At 43.3% G+C, this 18,198-nt stretch overlaps 1 protein-coding gene across 3 annotated transcripts in view; it reads right to left on the bottom strand.

The window, feature by feature from the left end:
* The window catches only part of PCSK5 (proprotein convertase subtilisin/kexin type 5), a 447,842-nt gene that overhangs the window by 354,129 nt on the left and 75,515 nt on the right, over window positions 1-18,198 (bottom strand). For all 3 annotated transcript variants that reach the window (XM_042963381.1, XM_042963382.1, XM_042963383.1), the window contains exon 3: window positions 5,749-5,862. In XM_042963381.1, coding sequence (XP_042819315.1) covers window positions 5,749-5,862 — 114 coding nt within the window. The remainder of the gene's footprint in view (window positions 1-5,748; window positions 5,863-18,198) is intronic.

Genomic DNA, 18,198 nt, shown 5'->3' with positions numbered 1-18,198 from the left:
AACTCTGTAGGGGAGGGAGGGATGCTATTAGGACAGAGCTCACAGGGGGGGTTCAACGGTATCATGTTCTATTCCTCAGTCGGGGGGTGGGTGGACAGGTATTTGTGGTATCCTTAGAAGTGTCTCTATACCTGAAATATTTTACGATGACTTAAAAAAATATCTAAACCCCTGAATTTGTTCGATTGGCATTTCCAGACCCTTGAGAGGCACCTTACTTAGCCTTGGTGTCTCTAGAGTCGAGCTGAATTTTCTTTAGTAGGGTCATAATGATCCATTATACCAGCCGGGTACATTAAAACCCTTTCTATCGTACCGAATTCCCACAGGCTTGGCCAAATCTTGGTGACCTTTCCTGTCAGATAACCCTTGTCTGCGGAGCATCTTGAAAGAATATAGAAGCCAAGCATATTTCCAATCAATGCAAGTAAAGTAAAAATATCTTCTTGTATTAAAGCTGCCAGCTTCCCAAAGAGAAAATGTGGTAACAGAAAGGTAGAAGATCTAGAAAAACAAGTTAAATTGACGAAGCGTGCTTTAAAATGTCCCTTAAGTTTAAAAACCCCTTCTTACCCCAGCTGATAGTAGGAATATGGAAGCTGGCTGTAGTCATATAAACCTCGTGTCTGAGGTAGGGTAGGACAAAGTGGTCTCAGGCGGGTCCCGGGACCCTAACGTCCGCATAGATTGGGAACCTGTTAGAAATAAATGCAGATTCCCAGATCTAGGCTGGGGGTGTGCGTGAGAGGGGTAGACCGCGAGCCCTCCAGATGATTCTGACGCCGCCAGTTTGAGAACCATGGGTGTCAAGGTTGGAAGGCCGGCCTCAGGGCTCAGAGCAACTGGCTTTAAACACCAGGGCTTGCCCCTGATAAACAGTGGGACTTTGGACAAGTTACTTCATGTGTCTATTCTTTGGGTTCCTCATCTGTAAAATGAAGATAATAATAGGTCCCAACTCACTAGAAACTTGGCAGTAAGATACCACATGTGAAAGTCTGCCAGCATGCTTGACATATACTGAGCACTCAAAGGTGAGCAATTATTTTCTCTACTACGTAGATCACCAAAGAATTGCTTTTGTTCCAGATTACTCAAGTGTTTGTTTGATTAGCATTTATGGAGCATTTATTACTTATCAGACCTCAGGCAATGAGTGACACAGGATTCCTACCTCGCTGCCGTGCTTCTCAGTCCCGACTGCTTATTAGAATCACCCAGTGAGCGTTGATAAAATACCCCCACTCAAGCCACACTCCCCAAAACATAAAGAATCTTTGATTGTGGGGGGGGGCAAGCTTGGGTGTGTTTTTAGTTTTTTGTTTTTTGGTTTTTTTTTTTGAGAGAGACAGAGGGAGAGATGAACACAGAGCATGAATGGGGGAGGGACAGAGAGAGAGGGATTATGTACATAATCCCAGAGAAACTTCTGGAAGGAACCCCTTGCCCAGCAAACTTTCACTGGCGCTTATATATTCCCCTCCTGCTTTACTGATCTCAGGAAGCACAAATCATGTTTCCCCCAATCCTCGGTGCTTGCCATCTTGGCCAGACAAAGAGCAGGTGCAGAAGTCTGTCCATGCAACAAGAAGCGAGTGCTATTTTTAGGATTGCACTCTCCCAACTCCTGGAAGCCTGAGCACAGTATTTCAGGACAGAGGAGTAATTATACGGCCATCGTCTCTGTAGATGCAGTTGGAGATTTCCCCGGATATATTGCCCAAGCTTCCAGGCCAGACATAATGGTTTCACACACCAGTTTCCAGGGGGAGGAGCCACAGGGGCAAAGCTTTTAAATTAATTAAAAGAGACACCCAGGCACACTTCATGCCATTCTTTAATCTCCACTCTCCTGTGATAAATATAGAATGACAGGCCGGGGCCCAGGCTAACGAGCTAAAGGCAGGACCCTATGGAGGCTCGCCAAGCAGCCCTCAGAAACACTCCAGCAGGGCCCAGGGTCCAGAGAGAGGAAGAAGAAAATCAGCACCTTGCTCAGCCGGGTCACCGATGTGTCACCAGAAGGCTCTGAAAAGCACGTGCTGGACAAGTGATTCCCCCTCTTCCTTGACTAGCAGCAGTTTAAACAACGGACAAGAGGAAACAGCATGTATTTCCTTTTAATTGCAATTAAACGGTCAGAGAATAATAACAATAAAGACTTACTGAGGGTTTTCTAGTGTCAGAAAAGGCACTACGCTAAGGGCTTCTCATGTAGTACTTCATTTAATTGTGGCCACCGGCTTCCCAAATGATCCTCACCTCCTAGTATGTACATCCACATCACACAGTTCCCTCACACACGAAATCGGAGCTGGCATGTGGGGCCGACAGAAAATTCCAGAAGAAACGGTCTGTGACTTCTGAGGCTAGATAATAAAAGACATCACTACTTCTAACATGACTTCCTGGATTATTTGCCCCGGGGGAAGCCAGTGCCGTCTCAAGTGGACACTCAAGCAGTCCTCACCACAGGATGAGGCCAATAACGAGGCCACTTGCAAGTGAATCCTCCAGCTGCAGCCAAGCCTCTGAGTCGTCCAACCGAAGTCCCAGACGCCACAGAAAGAGAAGCCGTCACTGCTGGGCCCTGTCCGAACAGGGCCCGTGAGCTGTTTGCAAAATTAAGTTCTGTGATTTGTTACACAGCAATAGCTAACTCATACATAAGAACCAGATACTTTCACGTTACAGTTGAGGAGAGTTCGAGGTAACTCATGGGCACAGTAAGTGAAGCAATGGGGATCCGCATCGAGGTTGGCAGATTTGAAGTTCTAGCTCTCATCCTGTCCCGTTACTCCTGACAGATCAACTTAAGGTACATAACCTCTTTCCCACCCCTTTTGCTAAGGGAAAAGCAACCATTTAATAGGAAGCTTCGAAACTCTTTAGTTGTTCCAAGATACTTTGTTCATCCTCCATGGCACCCACTACTCTGCCTTGAATTTTAGTCGCTTCTCTGTGGATAGATTCGAAGTTCCTGGAGGGCTGGAGTAGCATCTTTCTTAGGATAGTGCTTCTAAGTAGGACAAGGGTGGGGACAGGATGCCGGGTCGGTCCTATGGACTCCCATCAACCTGCCTGGTTTGTCAGCACTGCTCTACCGCGTTCGGGCTGGGTGATTTTAACGTTTGTTTATTTTTGAGAGAGAAAGAGAGACGGAGTACGAGCTGGGGAGGGGCAGAGAGAGCGGGACACACAGAATCCGAAGCGGGTTCCAGGCTCCGAGCCGTCAGCACAGAGCCGGACGTGGGGCTCAAACCCACGAACCACAAGATCATGACCTGAGCCACCCAGACGCCCCAGGCTGGGTGCTTTTAGACAAGTCGTCTACATTTCAGGAGCCACAGGTTCCTTGCTCTTAAAACAGGGCCAATATCCACACACGCACTTTCGCTCACACTACATTAGAAACATACTCAAAGTATTTAGCACATCGCCTGGCACACGGTAAGTGCTCCATAAACACGTCACCTATGTGAATTATCAAACAGGTATTGAAACACAGCCGACGTTGAAATGCCTGAACAAAAGTTCTTCCCTCCACTTTACTGACATGCAAAGGGAATTTCCAAAGAAATACCAACGGTTCTTGGGGGAGAGGAGGTCTCGCTCTACGGGTACTGAAACCTTCGGAGTCCCCAGGCTGGCCGAGGTGCTAATGCCTTGGCCATGGTTCCTCCAGAGCCCAGGCCAGCCTGCCGAAGCGGTAAGAAGGTCAGAGAAAGCTGCCCAACACGTCCCCCGCTTGCTGGGACCGGTGCCAACAGCACACCAGCTCTTTCTTGCATGAAGAAATGTAAGGCGACGAGGGTCTCCTCTGCCCGGCCTCATGAACGGTGGCGGAGAGGGATTTCTCTCCCATCCCCTCTCTTAATCCCATTATACTCTTATCATTTTGTCAGCATCAGACAGAGCTCCCCAGGTCCTGCCAACACTCTTTCCAATGCCTTCCCAGGTGGCTCACTCTTCCCAGGTCCTGGAGCTAACAAGCTGTCAAGGGTCCTACTGTCCCTTCAGGTGATTTCTACTCGAATGCTGTTTAGAGTCCCGCCTCCCTTTGAACTTAGCTTTATGGCTCCCGTTTTTTTTGTTTTTTGTTTTTTGTTTTTTCTTTTTTGGCCTGAAAGAGTTTTCTATGTAAAATTCTCTCTGGGGGTTCCGAAATATTTCCACAACCTTCTACTTCTGGGTGAGACTAAGAAAAACGAAATTGGGAGAAAAGCCAGCCGCTTTCACCCACCTCAAAATAAGCACAAGTTCCTGGCGTCGCGAGGCGCTAGGTCAGATCTTCCGGGGGGTAGAAGTGACTCTGCTCCCGCCCCAGTGTAACAAGAGTACGATGAAAATATCGACAGCATCGAAACAAAGTGCCAAGGGAAAGGTGCCAACGCGCCGCAGAGACGGAGGGCCCAGGAGAGCGGAGGAAGGGAAGAGGGGACAGATGAGGACAAGGGACACTTGGAGCCGTCGCCTCAGGCATGGGCCCCGAAGAAGGGGTGAGTCCCCACCTAAGTCCATGGCGAAAGGCAGGAAGAATAGCCGGGTGGAAAGAATGAAAGGCACAGAGGCGGGAAAGTATGAGACGGGTCTGTAAAATGCTACGGGTTTGCAGAGAAGCAGGGACAGGACCGCAAAAAATAAAGGAAGTTAAGGGAAACACCCTCGCAATAGCCAGCAATGAAGACTTTCAAAAAAAGAGGAAGGTAAAGGTCTCTTTGTAGATTATAGAGCAAACCGGGGACATGGGGATTTGACGAGTAAGACTAAGTAACGTATTTCTCAGGGATCACGAACATAAAACCCTGAGACTAGAGAAATATATGTATATTTTTTTTAAGTTTACTTATTTATTTTGAGAGAAACAGAGCGAGCGCAGGAGCGTGCACACATGTGAGCAGGGGAGGGGCAGAGAGAGGGAGCGAGAGAACCCCAAGCAGGCTCCGCGCGGTCAGGACAGAGCCCGATGCAGGACTCAAACCTATGAACCGTGAGCTCATGACCTGAGCCAAAATCAAGAGTTGGCCGCTTAACTGACTGAGCCACCCAGGTGCCCCAGAGAGAAAGAAATACATTTCCGAAGGAGGCAACATCAGGCGAGCAGGTGGACAGCTCTACTCAACACTTAAGCCAATTGCCCTCACTGAAAGTTTCTGCCTGAACCAATGAGCTAACTACAAGTCACACACTTTCCGGCCAGTCTTTCCCTTAGCTTAAAAAACCATTTTCCCTAGTGTTTAAAAACCATTACCTAAAGTAAGCAAGCACATATTAGAGGACTTAAGCCTGGAATCTGTTACTTACCAGCAGAGTCATTTCAATGGCTTCTGAGAGCCATTGTCCATTACCCAGACTGGTTTTAAGTGGAGGGCACGTGTATCAGAGAGGAACCCGATCCCTGACAGGTCTAAGGGTGCCCGTCTGCACCTTAGTATATTTTTCTATCCTCTGGCCCAGATGTAGAAAGCTACACAGAGTAAGCTCTCCAACAGAAATTCTGTGAATCCAAACTCCCTTCTCTTTTGCCTTAGAACCAAAGAGCAAAGTTCCAGAAAGATCCAGAAAAGAGCATAGTCCATCTCCATATGGAGATGGAGGTCCATCACCATATGGCTGGACCATAGTCCAGCCAGATCTCATATGGTGGGTCTCCTGGAACAGGAAACCATCCCTGGTCACTGCCTCTGTGTCTTCCCAGACCCCACAGACGTGCCCTGGACAACACAGCCCCGGGCCAGGCTTCCTCACCATATACCACATGCTCGGCCACTTGGGATCGTTGAAGTAAGTCGGCTGGGCACGGCTGAAGTCATAATCCCTCTTTGTCCGTCTTTTTACCACTTGCTGTTGGATCCACTCCACCTGCCAAGAAGAAGGACATGTGGTGAGCGTTCAACATCCACCACGGTTAGCACGACATCAATGACGGTCTGAAGCACTTCCCATCCTGAGCCAACTTGGTTCAAGTCACAGACTTCGTGCTGGCAACGAGAATCCGAGCCTCTGCTCTCAGATTCTCTAGAAACCTAGTTCTCCTTTATTTACTTATTTTTATTTTTAATGTTTATTCATTTTCGAGAGAGAGAGAGAGAGAGCATGTGCATGAGCAGGGGAGGGGCAGAGGGAGAGAGGGAGACCCAGAATCCGAAGCAGGCCCCAGGCTCCGAGCTGTCAGCGCAGAGCCCGACGCGGGGCTCGAACCCACGAACCGTGAGATCGTGACCTGAGTCAAAGGTGGACGCTCAACCAACTGAGCCACCCTAGTCTTTCATGACACCATCATCCCTATCTCTCGACAACATGCTAGCTTTCTGGCTTCTTCAGAAAGCATGTTTCACTCCCAATTCTTTTTTGCAAGTTGACAGTGTTAATTTTTTAAGCTCATTTTTTCATCCTTACTTCATCTAAGGGTCAGCAAACTTTTTCTATGAAGGTCCAGATAATTCATATTTTAGGCCTGCAGGCCATCGATCTCTGTCGCAACTACTCCTCCGCTCTTGTGCGCCACAGACAGACAGAAATGAAGGGGTGTGATAGTTCCAGTAAGACTTTCTGTAGAAAAACAAGTGGCAGACTGCATTTGGCCCACGGGCCACAGTTTGTGACCCTTGCCTTACACGACACATCAAATGTTTTTAATGCTCTGGGATTGCACAGCAAATTTTAACATTATGCTGGGATCAAATCCTCTAGGATCACAATTTTCTTTTTCTTTTAAAGAAATGGCTTCCTACAACATAGCGTAGTAGAAACGGCAATATTCGGGGAATCAGAAAACCAAAGCCCTAGACGGGTCTCTGGCACACAATTAGAGAAATCGCTCAATTTCCTGAGCCAGAGAGGCTCCGTGCCAGCTCACATTCAAACTCCCCACACTTGAGAAAGTCTTAAATATTTAGCCACAACGTTTGCTTAAACAAGGCAACCGAGAACTTTTGAGTTTAATACAGTATGGTAACCTAAACGGAAGAACTACATTATGGAGGTGTTTTTTCAAATGTTTATTTAGTTTTTGAGGGAGAGAGAAAGAGAGACAGAGAGAGACAGAGTGCGAGCAAGGGAGGAGCACAGACAGCAGGAGACACAGAAGCCAAAGCAGGCTCCAGGCTCTGAGCCATCAGCACACAGCCCGACGCAGGACTTGAACCCACGAACCACGAGATCACGACCTGAGCTGAAGTCAGGTGCTTCACCAACTGCGCCACCCAGGCGTCGCAGGGGGGTGTTATTTAAAACAGGTAATCATTATGGCAACATAAAAATAAACAATTTCCCTTTTGAATGGTGCATCTCAAATGCGGTATCAGCCCGGGTGGCATTCTACAATTTGTTCCTAAGTTCTCCTTTGTTTGATCTCCCCTGGCCATAGCTTATTTAGCCATAATAGTCTAAAATGTTCTGTTCTACCATTTATCCCTTCTCTCCACAAAGGGATTAAAAATTGAGGGGAGGGAGACTTTGTGGTCCACTAGTGATTCCCATTCAGCAAAGATTTCAAAACCACTTTTGCCTACTTGATTAAAGACCTCTGGAGGAGATACTAAGGTACTGATTACCAGGCTCAAGGTGCACGGTTATAAATTAGGTACGAAGGCCAATAGCCAAACTAATAAATTTCTATGATTCTCCCACTGAGAAAATCTATTCAACGAGGCTATTGGTATGTAAGATGAATTCGCATAGTGAATTCCTAGTGATAGCACTAACAAGGCAGACAGAATTACACAGCCTCCTAAACACATATAAAATCCATTTATGACAAGGATCCCAGCTAAGCATCATACACGTGCCTTCTCCGACAGGTAATTTAGGCAAAATGATCAGTCCGGGAAAAAAAGCTAATACATGAAAAATAATATTCTCCAAAAGGAAAGGTTTTCCTGTTCCTGTTTCAATTCATGTAGACTAAGGGGGCCCTCTGGCACTGGAACATTCTACTCCCACACACATCCCCAACATCATACCTTGTACACTGGACAGAAGAGATTGTGTGCATTTCTTTAAACTTTAAAGAAACAGTTGTCTTTAAACAACAGTCGTCAGGGATGCCAACAGGGATCTTGTTTTGTCTTTGACTCAAGAGACTGCTCTTTAGAAGTCACATCGAAACTAATGCGGTGTTAAAAACGTGTGTACTTTTTTTTTTTAACGAAGAGGGTAATTTTTAAGCGGCTGGATTTCGAACAATATAGGGAAAAAAATCGATCTCTTTCTCAAAGTAGAGCAGCCAGCATGGGCGTGCATGCACTTTTTCTATTTCCAGGAAACATTTTAATCTCTTCGTTTCAAACAATCTTTCTAAGGAATGAGTCTCATTCACCCACTTGTTCATTCAAAAAGCATTAAGTGTCTCTTCTGCACCAGACGCTGTGCTGGGAATATAAAGAGGAGTAAAAATAGTCTTTGGCTCTGAAGGACTTACATTTTACCAAGAAATAGTTAGCAAGCATTCCACAGTTTTCCACTTCATAAAAATGTAGTCATCTCCATGAATGACATCTAGCACTCTATTAATCAGGCCATTTGTGAAAAATTTGATTATGCAAATTATATCTGCGATCCTTATTATTACCGCCCAAGTCACATCGCAGCAAGACTAGATCAGTATACATGCGTATGCTAGGGGAAAGAAGGCCGCAGATCCGTTTAGATGGAACTCTCTCCGGGGCGCCTGGGTGGCTCAGTCGGTTGGGCGTCCGACTTCGGCTCAGGTCATGATCTCACGGTCCGTGAGTTCGAGCCCCGCGTCAGGCTCTGGGCTGATGGCTCAGAGCCTGGAGCCTGCTTCCCATTCTGTGTCTCCCTCTCTCTCTGCCCCTCCCCTGTTCATGCTCTGTCTCTCTCTGTCTCAAAACTAAATAAACGTTAAAAAAAAAAAAAAATTTAGATGGAACTCTCTCCAAACGAACCCTCCATCGGCAGTGGTCTTTCCTAACAGAACCTCCATAAATTCTCAATTGCCACCTGTAGGTGTCCATAAACCAGAAGGGGTCAGATCCCCCACCGTGGTCGCACATAGATTGCCAGAGATCAGAACAAGTCTGTTCGCGGGGTGGGGGGTGTATCACTGTTTCTACAATGACACTGGGAGTGTGCACTTGCCCTAAATGCACACACAAACACACATGCACACATGTGGAAGGAGTATGTGAAGAAACCAAGTGCCAGCCATGTTCCTGGATGAACTACAGGTACTAAAATAGAACAACATATCTTACCAAACAGCATGTCTTCTGTAATTTTACCAAACAAAAGTGCTTAGTTATAGGGCGCGGTGGCTAGAAGGTGACACAGCGAGTTGGCATCGAGATGGGGCTTTAAGTCACTGTCTGATCACAGGGCTGAAATATTCAAGAAAAGTACAGTGGGTTGTTTTTTTTTAGCGTCAGACACCATGTATTTTGTCTTGGTATCTAGGAGTATGAGTATGTAGCCCTACATTTTTTGGAAAGTGGGAAGAACACCTCTTGGATCAGAAGATTTCTAGGACTGGAAAGACCGTATTTCTATTTTTAAACCATTATCCATATGTCTGCCCTTAAGCCCTTTAAGAAAAAGCTCAGAGGTAATGCATTACACAGAGTGCACTTTTTGCCAAGAAGCCTCAATGCACAGAAAAGATACTTCGAAATTCATTTTCATAAAACCATGGTCAGCCCAGGAAACAAGGAAAACCCTGTGCTTTCCCTCACCGGTTTAACTTCTGAAAGCTCGATTTCTTATATTAAGGAACTACAGCTCATCCGGACTGTAAAAACCACAGGACCTTTGAGATCATCAGTGTATCTTCCATGAACTTCAACATACGTGTCCTCCAGGTTATAAGGACGGTCCCTTCCTCCACCCACAGACCTTGTCTCCCTATACGGTCCAAGTGGATCTAGGCATCCACTGCTTCAGCATCGTTGCCGAAAGATGTTCCCTTTCATCAGATTTTACTTGTCAAGCAAAGCACGTTCAGGGATAATTCTGGGCACTCCCCCTGCCCAACATCTCAGCTGAAATCCTGTCTCATGAGTTTGAAATTTAACAACTTTCTGAAATAGGATAAAAAAAGAAGCTATATGAATATACGTGATGTGACTTTTATAGAAATATTAATCAAAAGCTACGATATCACAAGAAAGATAAATAGTGCAAGGCATCACTTACACGTGGACTCAAAAAAAAAAAAAAAAAAAAAGCCAGACTTGTAGAAACAGTGGAAAAACGGTTGCCAGAGGCTGAGGGGTAAGGGACATAGGGCGGGTTAGTAAAAGGGTACAAACATTCAACTGTAAGATGAACAAGGCCTCAGGATCTACTGTATGACCGAAGATTGAATGTAATGGTAGTTGACAACAACTGTATCATATAACAGAAATTCGCTAAAAAAGTAGAACTTAAGTGTTCTTACCAAAAAACACGTATATGTATACATATATATGGTGATGAATATGTTAATTAACTCGATGGAGGGAATCCTTACATTTTACCTATAGATGATCATATAATCACTACAATGTATACTTTATTTTTGTTTTACTATATACATAGTTTATTATCAAGTTAGCTAACATACAATGTATACGGTGTGCTCTCGGTTTTGGGGGTAGACCCTCCGATTCATCGCTTACACACAACTGTAATGTACATTTCAAATATCGTACACTTTTGGGGCGCCTGGGTGGCTCAGTTGGTCAAGCGTCTGACTCTTGATCTCGGCTCAGGTCATGAACTCACATTTCATGGGTTTGAGCCGCACATTGGGCTCTGCATTGACAGCACAGAGCCTGCTGGGGATACTCTCTCTCCCCCTCTCTCTCTCTCTGCCCCTTCCCTGCTTACTCACTCTCTCAAAATAAATAAATAAACTTAAAATGAATGAATAAATAAATAAATAAATAAATATCTTAGAATTTTATATGTTGATTATGCCTCAGTGAAGATGAAATTTAACAAGGTGTCTCATTCGGGGCGCCTGGGCGGCTCAGTCAGTTAAGCATCCGACTTCAGCTCAGGTCATGATCTCTCCCGTTTGTGAGTTCAAGCCCCGCATCTGGCTCTGTGCTGACAGCTCAGAGCCTGGAGCCTGCTTTGGATTCTGTGTCTTCCTCACCCTCTGCCCCTCATCTGCTTGTGCTCGGTCTCTCTCTCTCTCAAAAATAAACACACACACAAAAATAATAAATAAATAAATACATAAATAAAATAGATTAAAACTAAAGATTGAAATATATACTGGGAGCAAATGTCTACAGATTTCCAGGGAATGGAATGGAAAGTCAAGAAGTCAACCCTAAATATATAAGAATATAGTATATGTTAAGGGTCCCATTCTAAATCATGTGGGGAAAACCAGATTACTTTGTAAGTGAAATCAGTCTAACATCTTACATCAGGATAATTTCAACTGAATGATATTAAATGTAAAATTAAACAAATACAACCATCAAAGTATCCTGAGAAATACAGGAGATTTAAAAAAATAATCTTAGAGTGGAAGATGCTTAAGTATGATGCAAATCAAAAAGGGGATTTAGAAAAAGTGACACATTTAACAAAGTAAAAAATAAATTAAAAAAAAAAAAACCCTTCAAAAACAAGGCAGAAGACAAACAGGGAGTTTCCAGCTCCTACCAGGGACAAAAGGCTCTTTCCCTAATATACAAAAAGTTTCTTCAATCAATAAGAGAAAAATTCAGCAGGAAAACGGGCAAGGACAGGAGTACAGTAATCCTGAAAAGATAAATCAAGTTTTTAAACACATAAAAATATGTCTAGCCTCATGCAGATAAAGACAAAAGTAAATGAAAATGACCCCAAGATAATCACTTTTTCACCTTTCAGATATAAACAACGTGAAGACTGGTACATCCAATGACTAGGGAGGTCATGATACGATCCTCATTCTCCTATCACAATGATGGGAATGTAAACCTGTCCAACTCGATGGAGCATAAGTGGACAATATCTACAAGAATTCGACAAGAAGTAATTCCGCTGTTAGGAATTTATCCTACATCCTTATTTACACATGTAAAGATGCAAGGGGGCTATTTACTGAAGCACTGTAAGTAATAACTGCCAGCTGTAAACAACCTGGATGTGTACGGAGAGAGATTACTAAACGATGACATATCAATACGATGAAGTACAACGCAACCATAAAAGAGAATGTAACAGATTCTATTAGGTACTAACAGAGAACGATCTCCATGATACAGCTTCAAGTGAAACGAAAGAAAGAGAGAAAGAAAAAGAGAGAGAGAAAGGAAGGAAGGAAGGAAGGAAGGAAGGAAGGAAGGAAGGAAGGAAGAAAGAAAGAAAGAAAGAAAGAAAGAAAGAAAGGACAGTCTATAAAGAGTACTACAATTGTTGCCTTTATCTGAAGCGATTACACAGAAAACTCTTCGATGAACACTGGTTGCTTCCTGGGATATAAATGATTGGGATACAGACGTAGTGGGGAGACCTTTACTGCGTGTCCTTCAACTTTGTTACCTTTTGTACTACATGAATATGTTACCTATACCAACAATTTAACATTTCTTTCAACTTAATAGGTTCCATTGGTTGATTACTATCATATAATCCAGTGATTTCAAATGTGACTGCCTGTGTAAGTCACAACATGCGTTTTTTTTTTTTTTTTTTTTTTTTTTAATAATGAGAAAAACAGTATACAAAAAGCATCTCGGGTGGCTTTACATTATGTTTTAACGTGAAAGGTATTTTTTTAAAAAGGTGGATAAATAGCAAATAGAAGTGACTGGAATGTGGGAAACTTGGTTAATAATGTTAGATTTGCCACCAGCCATCGGCGTGACCTTGCAAAATCTTCATGGACACTTTTATATGAACAATGAGACAGGGCAGACAAAATATGCCCTCTCATCTCCTTCTAGCTTTGAGATTTTATCTGTATATTCTATTTTCTGATTTGACTGGGAATAAAACGCTTGTGCTACGTGCCATAGAGGTGAATAGGCGCTCTAGTTGATAAATGATCTTAAGTCATTCCGTGAAGAAGGGAGATTAATATTTAGAAAGGAGTGTAGTAAATTATATTATTCCTTTCATGATCTGAGGAAGCAGTTGCCAGGAAAGAAAATACGTGGCATTCCATATTTCGTATCCTTTTTCTGGGTACCGTCAACAAAATAGCGGGGAAAAAAAGCATGTAGAGAATTCTTCCCTCCTTTTTCTTCTCTGACTTTGAAAACAAAACATGCAGAGCTGCCTTGATTAAAAAAAAAAAAAAAGTGTCAGTTAAGTGCATCACAGCTACGTGCTTGTTCATTGTGGAAAAGAAGGGTGGGTAAAGACAATATCGTGCTGGCAAGCTGCTCTCAGGCCCCAAAATCTGAAGCCGACATATCCCCAAAGTTTTCTAGAACTCTGAGCCACAAAACAGAGTTAACCGGTGAATCAAAGAATCTCATAAAAGTATGTGTTCAGAGGAGGGTATTCTAGTCTTCAAACCTTACTCCAGTTAGTAAGTAAACTGGTCATTAGTGAGTTACTCAATGTTGACATTGTTTTTTGATTGGAGTCACGCTTTAAAAAGAACAAATCCGGGCGCCTGGGTGGCTCAGTCGGTTAAGCGTCCGACTTCGACTCAGGTCACGATCTCACGGTCCGTGAGTTCGAGCCCCGCGTCGGGCTCTGGGCTGATGGCTCGGAGCCTGGAGCCTGCTTCCGATTCTGTGTCTCCCTCTCTCTCTCTGCCCCTCCCCCGTTCATGGTCTGTCTCTCTCTGTCTCAAAAATAAAAATAAAACGTTAAAAAAAAAATTAAAAAGAACGAGTCCAATTGTTTGAAGTCTGCGTATTCCAGAGAGCTACTTGTGAACAAGATAAGCATTACTGTTTATCTGATGGAGGGATGTCACTCGATGTGCTTGGGACAGGCACTTGGAATCCTCTTTAATGACTGCCAACATCAAAGGCTTATATTAGAGAATCATCTAGTCGGGAATACGAGGAACCACACCATTTCTGGAAGGTCACTGATAAGGAAATAAATACCTTACGTGCACTCAGAACAGTGTAATCGAAGACAATACAGGCCCAAGTGAAAAACTTTAAGTGCCGAAAGATTTTACGATTAGTCGGCTTTCTCCCACAGAACCAAACTCCTAGAAGTGTGCCACGACTTAATCCCATGCTCCTTTGTTTGGTGGAAAACTCATGGTATTATTGGTCCAACTGCCTTACTTACTTTCAAAGAATTAAAGTCCTGTTTCTTGGGGCGCCTGGGTGGCTCGGTCGGTTAAGCGTCTGACTTCGGCTCAGGTCACGATCTCACGGTCCGTGAGTTCGAGCCCCGCGTCGGGCTCTGTGCTGACACCTCGGAGCCTGGACCCTGTTTCAGATTCTGTGTCTCCCTCTCTCTCTGCCCCTCCCCTGTTCATGCTCTGCCTCTCTCTGTCTCAAAAATAAAATAAACGTTAAAAAAATAAATAAATAAAAAATAAAAAAAAAATAAAGTCCTATTTCTCACCTTAAACTATTCCACTGTTATTCTAACTTCTAAATGTTTAATTTCCTAACTTGCTCTACGTTTTTTTTTTTTTCCTCCTCACTTCTGAGAAGATGATGTGTGAACAGGAAATATACACCGTTGCATCCAATTAAAGCAGTAAAATTTACGCCCTACCCTCAAGGGCCTTGCGTTCATTGGTCTCTCCAGTCTCAAAATATACTTTATATAATAAAGTATATTTTATACTTTATGTATACAAAAAGTATACTAGTATACTAGTATACTAGTATACTAGTATACTAAAGTATACAAAATATACTTTATATAATAAAGTACTACTACGAGGCGGCCACTGTTCTGGATGCTGCAGAATGGCATCGAACGAAATAACCAATTTCCCACCTCACCTTCAGGCAGTTTCCATTCTAGTTGAAGATGGACCATAAGCATGCAAGTAAATAAAAGATTGTGTACCATTTTCTCATGGTGCAAAAAATAAATAACACAAGGTAATGGAGATTTTGACAGAGGGGGCTATTCTAGGTAAGGTGGTCAAGAAAGGCCTCTTTGACAGAATTCTGAATAATAAGGACCCAGCCATATAAATGTCTCAGAAGAAAATACTATAGGCAACGTGAGTCGTTAATACAAAAATCCCTAGGGTGACCAGAAGTCTGTACTTTTGTCTACAGCTGGTCCATAGGCCACAGATGTCTATGGTAATCTGGTCAACTAGTTCTGGGCTTGTCGGTGGCAAAAATATGATCTCGAAGAAAACACACGTTCAAGGTGGGCATGTCCCCAAGGCCCCACCAGTTTCTCAGCTGATGGGAACAAACTCAGCTGAAAGAAGGCTAAACAAGGCCCTCAGCGGGGGACCCTCTCGCCTGTATCTAGGGACTAGTTAGTTCCTATAAACTTGTCCAGTAAGGTGCTCTGACGCAGATTCTGACCGTTCAACTGTTACATCAAAACCCCCCAAGTTCAATGTAATCTAAACACCAGAGAAATTATTAAATGCTTTCTGGGATAGAAAGGGTCCCAAGTACAAAGCAGTCAAGCATAAGGGAAGGGTAAAGGCATATAACGTGGAACCTAATGCTCTATAGATCTACAGAGATGGGATCGTTTCCCCCACCTCACCCAGTCTAAATCTTAGAAGCAACAAAATCAGTGTCCACAATTAATGTGGATAAACGCAGAAGAATTAAGGAATTACGTGTTCTGAGTGCACGTAAGGTATTTATTTCCTTATCAGTGACCTTCCAGAAATGGCGTGGTTCCTCGTGTTCCCGACTAGATGATTCTCTAATATAAGCCTTTGATGTTGGCAGTCATTAAAGAGGATTCCAAGTGCCTGTCCCAAGCACATCGAGTGTCGACCCCCATGTGGGTCGACGTGGGTCGAGAACCTGGAACGTGACGGCAGATACCGGCAATCAGTTCAGAACCGGCAAGGACCAAAGGCTAAATAAAGTCGATGGATCCCACGGTGCTAGTGATACATTCTCCCAGTGACAAAGAGCATCGCCAACATTTTAATGGTCAAGGACTCATGCACAGTCAAAGCACACCGCAGACCAAGTGCGATTTTAAGAGCAGTCATGGAGGGAGAAATATAAAGATCAAGGAAAGGACTGGGAACCAACTAACTCAAAGGTAAGTAAGAAAAGGTGGCAAACTGATAAGAAAAAAAATGCTAGGACATCGTTCCTTAAAGAAAACTTGTTTTTAAGCATTTAAATGAAGGCTTTGCCCATCCTGGCCACTAGTAATAATACCCATTAGCAACAGTTTCTTCCGGACTTTCAATGACAATATATTATTTTTGCTTTATCTTGTCTTTCTAGGAAATCTAATTGTAGCAGATTTCAGGTTAATTTTCCCATTGATGGGTCACTCTCTAAACGTTCTTAAAATCCCTTGAAGGCAAGATACGTATTTCATATTTGTCTCAAAGGTAATGCATTTGTTTCTTGAGACAAGTCGAATTTGTTCTTTCGGGCGGGGGGAGAAAGCTTCCTATTCCTACTCATGCCAAAATGTTTTCCAATGGGTAAAACAGAATTCAATTTGTTAAAAAAAAAAAAAAAAAAAAAAGCCTGTGTGCACGCACATGTGCACAGATGCACCCAGCACATGGGATGCGGTTATTAAAACGAAAAACTGGTCATGTGAATTCATTAGAATCCTTGGTGAACGGCAAGATTATATCCAAAGAATCTTGCGTATTCTAACTTGGATTTCAGTTTTTTTCTATTTTAAACTTTAGGATAATTAATTTAAGCAATGAGAGGAAACTTGAAAACGATTTTGATTGCTTAGAAGTTTGAAAAGGAAATAGAATTCTGAAGTATCTAAAATTAATCCTACATGTCTAAATGCCACCCAGGGTTAAAGTCACACTTTTGATTAAATGCAATCTTAATTCAGGGATTAAACTCGAACAGCACATAATTCCCTCCAGCTTCACTCTGGGATCAAGATTATCACTGCACTAAAAATACAGTGGCATGACTTCATTCTCTATGTGTTTGTTTTTTGAATGATCTTCCTCTAAGCAATTCGAAAGCCAGGGCAACGGAATAAAATCTGTTCAACATGTAAAGTAAGTTATAGCTCATTCTGCCTTAGTAAAGTTTGAGACGTCTGAAAGAATGCCATTTTACCTTAAAACTAAGTGCCAATCACTCGATGGATTTTGGTTCTCTTTGACCAGTCCTGCAACTCTGTGTACCAATCGTTCAAGATATTCCCAGACCCGTACTTGCAAAAATTGGATGCCCTTGCATAGCAAGTGGATACAAAGACGAGCATTATTTTGTAGAGAGGGGAGAAATTGTTCAATTCGGCTGAGATTAATATGAAAAGGGGCAAATGCTGGCAAAGGAAAGGGAGTCATTCTCATTATTTCTCCACACAGAGGACACGGGGTGATCTGCTAAATCTCAAAAGCATGTCAGCTTCTTGCCTCTTCATTCCATGGCTCACAAACAACGATCGTGAAAGTTATATTCACATGGGGGGAAATACTCTCCCCTAGTGACTAATTCGGCTCCGGTGCACATACTGTCTTATTCTCCTCGCTTTTTAAATATAAATAACAACAGCATTTGCTTCTCGATTTCCATGGGCCCTACTGCTCCAATTTTGATCACAGTGAAAAAAAATCTGAGGGGGTGGGAGGGGGAGCCCATAACTTCAGAACTGGACACCTAAAGTTTTAATATCCTCAATTTAATCCTTTTTTTTTTTTTCAACGTGAGGCATTCTCAATATTCCGGTAGCTTCTGATATTTAACCTCTCTCTTTTAAATCTCGTCATTGTCAAGATTTCAAATCTCAGAGATCAAGAAACTATCGATTATTAGGTTGGTGAGCTCTACAGAGCTATGGGTCCAACGTAGGGGGTGGATTAGAAGTCAAGCTTTTGGGGCACGTGGGTGGCTCTGTCGGTTAAGCGTCTGACGCTTCATTTTGGCTCAGGTCATGATCCCGCAGTTCGTGAGATCAAGCCCTGAGCTGGACTCCAGGCTGAGCTTGCAGCCTGCTTGGGATTCTCTCTCTCCCTCTCTCTTTCTGCCCCTCCCCTGCCCAAGCACATTCACACACACTCTATCGCTCTTTCAAAATAAATAAATAACCCGCCCCCCCCCCAAAAAAAAAAAGTCAATGTGTTTTCTTCCTCCTGCTGCTAGGAGATAAATATGCAATTTTAGGAGCAAATGCATC

The sequence above is a fragment of the Panthera tigris genome, chromosome D4 (genome assembly GCF_018350195.1).
Source record: "Panthera tigris isolate Pti1 chromosome D4, P.tigris_Pti1_mat1.1, whole genome shotgun sequence".
Lineage (NCBI taxonomy): Eukaryota > Metazoa > Chordata > Mammalia > Carnivora > Felidae > Panthera > Panthera tigris.
This window is presented reverse-complemented; position numbering and strand designations above follow the sequence as displayed.